The 8,807-nt window shown below is 47.2% G+C and overlaps 1 protein-coding gene across 1 annotated transcript in view; it reads left to right on the top strand.

The window, feature by feature from the left end:
* Positions 1-8,807, top strand: part of CCDC169 (coiled-coil domain containing 169) — a 39,654-nt gene that overhangs the window by 22,974 nt on the left and 7,873 nt on the right. Inside the window, exons 5-6 of the mRNA XM_006874373.1 lie at positions 5,248-5,346; positions 6,414-6,467. Of these exons, the coding sequence (XP_006874435.1) occupies positions 5,248-5,346; positions 6,414-6,467 (153 nt within the window). The remainder of the gene's footprint in view (positions 1-5,247; positions 5,347-6,413; positions 6,468-8,807) is intronic.

Raw genomic sequence — 8,807 nt, 5'->3', positions numbered from 1 at the left:
TATAAGAGTATATATGAGTATATAGTGACACAATAGATGACAGCCTGGGAAACCCTGTAGGGCCGTTCTCCTCTGTTACACCAGGGGACGCTGTGAGAGGATGCTATATAAGATTATATATGAGTATATAGTGACACAATAGATGACAGCCTAGGAAACCCTGTGGGGCAGTTCTCTGTTACACCAGGGGGCGCTGTGAGTGCATGATCTATAAGAGTATATATGAGTATATAGTGACATAATAGATGACAGCCTAGGAAACCCTGTGGGGCAGTTCTCCTCTGTTACACCAGGGGGCGCTGTGAGTGGATGATCTATAAGAGTATATATGAGTACATAGTGACACAATAGATGACAGCCTGGGAAACCCTGTAGGGCAGTTCTCCTCTGTTACACCAGGGGGCGCCGTGAGTGGATGATCTATAAGAGTATATATGAGTACATAGTGACACAATAGATGACAGCCTGGGAAACCCTGTAGGGCAGTTCTCCTCTGTCACACGGGGGCGCTGTGAGAGGGAATTGATTTAAGGGCAATAGCTGTACTTTACTGCAGTCTACAGTATTGTTAAGTGCCCAGTCTTACCCTCTTGTTATGATATACTCTTAGAAAAATGACCTTTTAAACCATGTCCAAAGACAAGAGCCAAAGTCTGGCCATCCTGGTTTCCAGCCTTCTGGAAATTCCAGCATACTTCTTCCAACACAGATTTGTTTGTATTTCGAGCAGTGTTTGGTACCTTTAATATTCTTCTACACCACCATAACTCAAATGCATCAATTCTTCTGTGATCTTCCTTTTTTCATTGTCCAACTTTCACATTCATATGAGATGATTCAAAATACCATGGCTTGGGTCAGCCACACGTGTATAAAATTGTCCTTAAGGTATGATGTGACTGAGCCCAGTGTTGGGAGCAAGGACAAATACAGCAGGCTCTGAACGGTGGCTCTCCCTTGTTGCCTGTCTATCCCATACTCTCCGTATGTTAACTGTGTCGATTTGATACAAAGATCGAACGTCCTGTAAAATAGCTCAGCATAGATTCTTTCACTGATTTTTCTTCTGGTGAAATTTTGTATTTTGGGGAAGGGACCTGCATTTATGACCCCACTGTATAATTAGTTTCAAAGACAAGCAAGTCGGCCAGAGAACTATCACCCAGTTAGGACTGAACAAAGACACCCTCATCACTCTTGGCTGCTAAACTGAAAGGTCAGCGGTTGACAACCATCTGCCACTTTGTGGGCGAAGGACCGGGCAGCCTAGGAAACTATGGGACAGTTTCACTCTGCCGCATGGGGAGAGTTTCACTCTGTGGTGAGTTGGGATTGAGTTGATGTCATTTACAATAACAACAGTGTACAAGGGAACTTCAAAAAGTGTGTGGAAAATGCGATGGAAAGCTAGTGGAATTATTCCAGGAAGTCTTTGTAGCCCTCTTGTATATACAGAGAGTGACAAGGGAGCTTCTGAGGGCAGTGGCTGGGCGTCTGTGGCTAACAGGAAGGAGGAAGAGGAGGCTCTCTGTTCCTGCAGAGATCCCAGCCTCTGAACCCCGAGGGGAAGTTCTCCTCTGTCTGCAGGAGCAGCCTTGCTTTACTGGATCCTGTGATTGAACAGGGAGGTTAACCACATGCACAGAGTGGGGACATTTCACCTCCCAGAGATTGGTTTCATAATCAGTGTTATTTTGAGAGACCAGAGCATGCCCTGGTTCCGCTAACCCAATTATCCTCTTAATTCAGTTTTTAAAGCTCTAATAATTACTAACAGAGAGAGTAAGCAGGGGCCTTGGAGACTTAGCCATGTTTCAGGAGGAGGGGGTTGTTGGTAGGTGCTGTAGAGTTGATTTTCAGGAGTGGGTGAGTTCTAAAACACCCTCCGGCTTTGCGTTGTGGGGCTTTAAACCCGCTGCCTCCACTCAGCTTTGATTTTCCCTTTTAGCAGACGTTTGCGGTCATGGCCTGAATAATGAACAAGGAAGAGCAGATATAATTTTACTTGGAGATTTGTGTGTGTAAGAATTTAAGACACATTGGGCTTCCCAAGAATTATCAGTTAAAGTGTTTGTTGTTGTTGTTGTTGTTGTTGTTGTTAAGTGCCTTCGAGTTGGTTCTGACTCATAGCAACCCTATACAAGGTTTCCGAGGAGCAGCTGGTGAGTTTGAACCGTTGACCTTGCAGTTCAAACCAACCTTGCAGTCCAGTGCATTAACCCGCAGCACCTCAATTTTAAACCAAATTGGCCTACTGTGTTATTGTGTAGGGAACTGGACTTTAAGTAAATCAGCCAGCATTACCCAGAAGACCCAAACCAAGCTCATGACTGTCGGATCCGTTCCGACTCCTAGCGCCCCCATAGGACACAGGAGACCTGCCCCGTAGGGTTTCCAGAACTGTCTTCATTACAGAAGCAGACGGCCTCACCTTCCTCCCACAGCTCCTTGGTGGGTTCACACTGTAGGCCTTTCAGTTAGCAGCACGAGAATCTCACAATTCCTTGAGGTGCTCCATTCTCTTAATCTCCTGGATGCCCTTCAGCAGCCCCAATCCCAGGACCATGCCGGGAGCTTTATGTCCCTTGTTTGAGCAATCTTCTAGAACAGTGCCCCCTTCCCCCTAAAATGCGCATTTCCCCTCTTCTTCTGTCCTGTGTTTAATCCCTGTACCAGCGTCTTAGTGCCCCAAACTGGGTGGTTTAAAACCACAGGAATGTATTGTCCCACCACTCCAGAGACCAGAAGTCCAGAGTCCAGGTGTTGGCAAGGCCACGCTTGCTCTGTTGGTTCCCAGGGAGGACCCTTCCTGCCACACCCAGCTTCCAGCGTTCCTTGACTTGTAGACACATCCATGCAACCTCTGCCTCCGTCTTCACATGGCTGTTGTCCCTCTGTGTCCGTGTTTCTTCTCGCTTTCTAAGGACACCTGCCGTATAGAATTTCAGCCCACCCTGCTCCAGTGTGGTCATCTTCAAGGACCCTATGCCAAACAGGGGAGCGTGCTGGCTCTGGAGGATAAGCCCAGGACTAAGAACCACAAGGGCAGAGGTTTGAGCCCACCAACTGCTCTGTGGGAGACAGATGAGGCTTTCTGCTCCTGTGATGATTTACAACCTTGGAAACCTGATACAGGGTCACTATGAGTTGGAACCAACTTGACAACTCTCAACAACACCAACAATAATGACAACAACATAGTCACAGTCATAGGACCCAGCGGTGAGGGCTTTAACTGTTCTTTTTGGTGAACACAGTTCAGCGCTTAACGGCATAAGGGGTTTTCGTGACCCGTACGGCCCAAGGGTCGTGGAGCCCAGATGCGCAGACTTGACTTCAATTGGGTCAGCTGAAGGACCTCTTCTGCACTCACCCTCACTGCTGTTGGTGGGACATGTAATGAAAGATGAGACAAAATGGGCCAATTACAGTCATTGTACTTTACAGTTTGGTACCAGCAGCTGTTCATAGCTACATCTCTCCCCATGAGAGGGAGGTCAACTCCAGAAACAATCGAGAAAGAATAAGAACGAAGAATCGGATAATAAGGTCCTGCTAAAAAGGTGGAAACTTGAGAGCAGTTAAGAGTTTAGGGCTTAGAAGTACCCATTTTGGGGGGAATTCGTTGGGACTTTGGAGTTGAACCCAGTGGGTTCTGACTCAGAGCGACTCCGTGCACAGCGGGATGAAGTACTGCCCGGTCCATGGCCCTGCTGCAGCCAGTGTGTCAATCTGTCCTGCTGAGGGTCATTAACCCTCCACTTTACCCAGCGTGGTGTCCTTCTCCAGAGACTGGTGGATTTAAAGTAGCCTGGGTGAAAGGGGAGGCTCAGAAAAGGGTGAACAACCGAAGTTCGAGACGCAAACTGCCGGGACCTGCCATCTAGCTGCTCATCCCTGCCTCTCAGTGCTTCCTTGTGTGTATAGAAGTTATGTGGACACTAGGCTGTACTGTATGCAACGTTGTTGTTGTTGTTGTTAAGTGCCACGGAGTTGGTCCCAATTTATATTGACCCAGTATAGGGTTTCTGAGGAGCGGCTGGTGAATTGGAACCATCGACCTTGCAGTTCAAACTGACCTTGTGGTTGAATGTGTATCACACCAGGACTCCATAGCATGATGAAAAGTTCGAACTACTGTGAGACTGGCCAACATGGAACAGACACAAAGTGAGCACGCGCAGCTGGAAAAATGGTGCCAGCAGACTTTCTTGACACAAACACAGGGCCTGCAAAGCACTGTAAGATGATGCGTGCGTGTGGTCAGCTGGCCACCACGTGGTGGCTGATCCTCCTTGAAGGGATGTGGACGTCTATCCAGATGCTCAGGAGCAGTTGGCTCATCCTGGGTGGACCAGTACCTGTGCTGTTGTCTCAGTGCTGGTGGCCAAGGGCAGGAGCTGAGTGATTCCTCTTGGTTGGCTCCTGGGTCCAGTGTCTGTTTAACACGCTTCTGTAGTGGGCGCCCACTGGTGAGTATGTATGTGCAGTGTAGAGACCAGACTTAAACTGTGTTTCCACTTCCATCCACCTGACCCTTCCTCAGTCCTCCCGGTACCCTAGGGTCCACACAGACTCTGCCCCAGAGACCTGAAGCAGGTAGGGGCATCTTAAGGTTCTTGAAAGTTCTTCAGCATTCTTGCAGGATGGTGCCCATGAAACTGACCACTGAAGAGGCAAAGCAGATGGGGTGGGGCATTCTTGAAAGAAGTAACACCCGAAAAAGAAGGTTTAGTGATGGAGGGCTCTCCTTGGCTCAGTGAGGTGGGTGGGCTTCTTTTGTACCCTGCTGTTTGCTCTGATAATGTGATGTTATACGCAGCCCCACCCATGCTCTTGAGGGTGGCAGGATGCCAGCACACCAACCCCCCCCTCCCGGAGGGACTTTAGGGGCTGCCTGGGTGAGGTAGGCTTGGGACAGCCAGTCTAGGTCTTGTAGGAATTGAGGGCCAGCTGGTGCTGAAGGAAGGATTTCAAGAAAGGCAGAGACCACAAACAGTAAAATGCAAATGAGGAGATCCGCTTTCTCAGAGGGCTGTGGTGGGGTCACATGACAGCACCTACGGGAAGCACTGACCACAGCACAAGGCACCCTGGTATCATACCCACTGTAATAGCGCACGCGATCGAGCTGGGGGGTCACAGAGGGCTAGGGATGTAAGACATGTTACGAGGAAAGGAGCGGTCATCTTTTCTCATGGCTATTAGACCACGTATTCACGGAAACATCAAACGTCTGCATTTCAGGAATCCTTAAACACGTTACTCAAACAGCTGGAGAAAGAAAAACGGAGTCTCGAGAACCAAGTGAAAGACTACGCACTTAGACTGGAACAAGAATCAAAGGTTTGTTTCCGTGTTACCCAAAGTCATTTCTTACAAGTCTCTAGTACTTTTAGGATCCTACCAACAGGCCTATCACAGATAGGAGCAGGCTTCCAAAAGTTTGTGGAAAATGAAATGAAAAGATAATGGAATTTTCTACAAAATCTTTGAAGCCCCCTTGTATTTATCATCACAAAATGCTTCTGAACACGATTTATTAGGTTATTTAGATACCACTGTATGTCAAAAGTTCTGCTACTTGGGTTCCAGTTCATGCATACGTGGGTTTATTGCAAACACAATGTGTTTAAACATGTCTTTGTGGTCAGTGGGTGGCTGCAGACAGGTGCTCTCGGGAACACACTTGTCTGATCTCATAAGGGAGCCTTCCAAAGAAAAGGTCCAAACAAAACAGTGTTTGCTGAGGGGATCTGCTGGGCCAGTGACATTTAGGGCTGAGAGGTCAACTCAGAAGGTTAGGATGACTGTTTGGGGGGATTTCAAAGGGATCATCTTTATAGATTTTCTCAGAGGACACAGGATGGTCATGTGGGATTATTCGGAAGAAGTTTTTAGAAAATGGAAAATACATTGGTGAGGAAATGGCCAGCAAACTTGCTTTGAGTGCTTTTCCCCCTCCTGACAATGCCCATTCTCCACGGATGTCAGGGTTGTCCCATGAGCGTTCCCTTGGGTAAATTACCCCACCCACCCATAGCCCTGATAGTACCCCTTCAGACTTTTTGTTCCACAAACGCAACATTGAAGAGGGACGTGATTTGAATCCTTGGAGAACACCCCAATGATTGTTTACCTGGCTTCTATTGAAGAGTGCAGAATTCTTCCAGCAGGAGTAGAGAGATGGAAAGCCCACCTTCCAAAGTGCAGAGACCTAGATGGGGGATCTGCAAAGAAGTAACAGCTTCCCATTTGATTTTTCTGTTTCCTAAGGATGCTATGATTTTTTGTAGCAATACTTTCTACTAACCCTCTTAAAACAAGAGTCTTAAACCCTAACCAGGCAGCCATTTTGCTAATGGTGCTCTTTTTCTCACGTCGGATTCTTTGCTTTTGTGTCTCTCATTCAGGCTTACCACAAGACCAACAGTGAGCGCCGTACGTACCTAGCAGAAATGTCCCAGGTACCATTTTCTTCTGACTTCAAACTCTAACCGTTTCCTGGTATTATAGGCTACGTTTTTTACTTTCACAGATGTTTTGCTTTGGTTTGGTAAAGTTTGGTTTGATTTGGTTTGGTGTAGTTTGGTTTCATAAAGTTTGGCTTGGAATGGTTTGGTTTGGTTTGATGTAGTTTGCTTGGTAGAGGAACAGATACTGAAATTATGGGGCAAAGGCACCAAGTTTCTAACTATACAGGGTGGAACGTATACACTTTTTAAAGAGGTAAGAAATGGAGTTAAACCCTTTTCCCAGATGAAGAGGCTATTTTGCATATTCACTTCATTAATTATCCTTTTGCATAGATCCATAACCGCTTCGATTGGAAAAAATAAGCCATTTCCAAGAATCTATGAAATTCAAGACATTTCCCCTCATAACTATGCTGATGAGCCCTAAAATACAGCATTTCTGTTGCTAGGAAGTGTGAACTTACTCATCACAGGACAGAAGAGCAAGCCCGTCTCTAAGGGAGGAGATGCTGCTGCCACCACCACCACCACCCCCAGCATTCTATTGCCTTCATGTTCAGTGACATTGTTGCTGATAGTACACATGGTTGTTGTGTTCTGGAATCTCAGCTTTTCTTGATGGTGTGTGATGTCATAGTTAAAAAAAACCATTCTCATCTCATTGTTTTATGATATTCACCACTTATTTATTTTAGTATTTACACTCATTCCTCATTTACTGACATGGTTGGGTTCCAAAGATCAGGTGGATATGCAAAAATTAGCACTATACAAAAATGGAGGATGACCACATCAGATCACTAAACAGAGGATGACTGTATCATTACATAACTTCCCAATTACATCTCACATAAACCACATAACGGCTAATTACATCATTACATAACTGCTAAATCACACATCGCATAGGTCACACAACTGCTAATTTCATCATTACATAATTTCCAAATTACATCATTACCTAAATCCCAAATTTCATCATACGTAATCCTGTAATTTCATCACTACAAAGCTGCCAAACCGCCTTGACATGGAACTGTACCCATGGTACTCTTGCCTCCCACCCCAGGGCTTATTAATGTGCCGAAGAGCTGGGTACTAGAACTTTTCCTATTGCTATAAATGCAGGGACAGCTAAGAGACAGCTGAGAAGTGAGGAGCATGTATGTGGCTTCATCTCTGCCCTTTAAAGTCTAATCCGCATTAATCTCATTTGGTAACATTCCTGTTCTAAGAGCAGAGGGTTGGCTTTCTCCACTCATAGACTCCATGTCACAGAGTCGAACTTCCCCACAGGATTTTATTGGCTGCCGTCTGCATAGGCAGTAGCTCTGGTAGCGCAACAGTAGAGTGCTTGGCTGCTAACCAAAAGGTCAGCGGTTTGAACTCACCAGCAACTCTATGGGAGAAAGAAGAGGCACTGCTTCCGTACAGATGACAGCCTTGGACACTGTTACACCAGGGGGCGCTCGGAGTGGGGTTTGGTGAGAGGGTTCTCGTTCCTACCCAGGTTAGAGATGATCAGTGGGATCCTGTCTCCAGTGTCTCAGAAGATGTGAACGCTGCTCCCAGAGTTCATGCTTACGCAGGTTTCCACTCTGAGTGTGTGGATTCCACAGCCCCTGGCAAGGTCCGGGTGGTTTGCTGAGAGCAGGCTCCCTCACCCTCACTCTGTCCAGTAACCGGCGGTGCAGGCTGACCTGCCCTCCAGGGCTCGCCCGCTGTCTCCACAGCTGTGTGTCACTCTCATCTCTGTTTGGACTGAGGCCGGGTTTCCCAGTCTCAGGCCCTTCTCCCCACGTGATGTGCCTACAGGGCTGCCATGGTTTTTCAGAAAGCCCCAGCATCCAAACCACACCCACTTCCTGTGATCCTGACTCAGCCGCCTGCACATACAGCAGATGCCTCATCTCTCTCCCGCTCGTGGGTTAGAACCGCTGACTTTTCAGTTTGTGGCTGAGCACTTAACCACAGTGCCACGAGGGTTCCTCCATTAGCGTAGATGCAGAGCAGTCTGGCGTCCTTGCTGGCTGGACTCGGTTTTCTGTCTAACTGTTAGTGTCAAGTCCATTCCCACTCAGGGCGACCCCGCAGGAACAGCTTGAACCAAATAATAGAAAAGACCCGACTTCCTGGACAGACAGAGACTGGCGGAACCCACAAGACTCTGCCCTTACATCACCCTTCAGGTCTGGAAATTAGTTCACCCCATGACTCAATTTTCAGCCCAAACTAAGTTGTTGTTAGGTGCTGTTGCATTTCTTCTGACTCATAGCGACCCTGTGCATAACAGAACGAAACATTTCCGGGTCTGCCCCAACCTCACAATTG

The sequence above is a fragment of the Chrysochloris asiatica genome, unplaced genomic scaffold (assembly GCF_000296735.1).
Source record: "Chrysochloris asiatica unplaced genomic scaffold, ChrAsi1.0 scaffold00272, whole genome shotgun sequence".
In the NCBI taxonomy this organism is placed as follows: domain Eukaryota; kingdom Metazoa; phylum Chordata; class Mammalia; order Afrosoricida; family Chrysochloridae; genus Chrysochloris; species Chrysochloris asiatica.
This window is presented reverse-complemented; position numbering and strand designations above follow the sequence as displayed.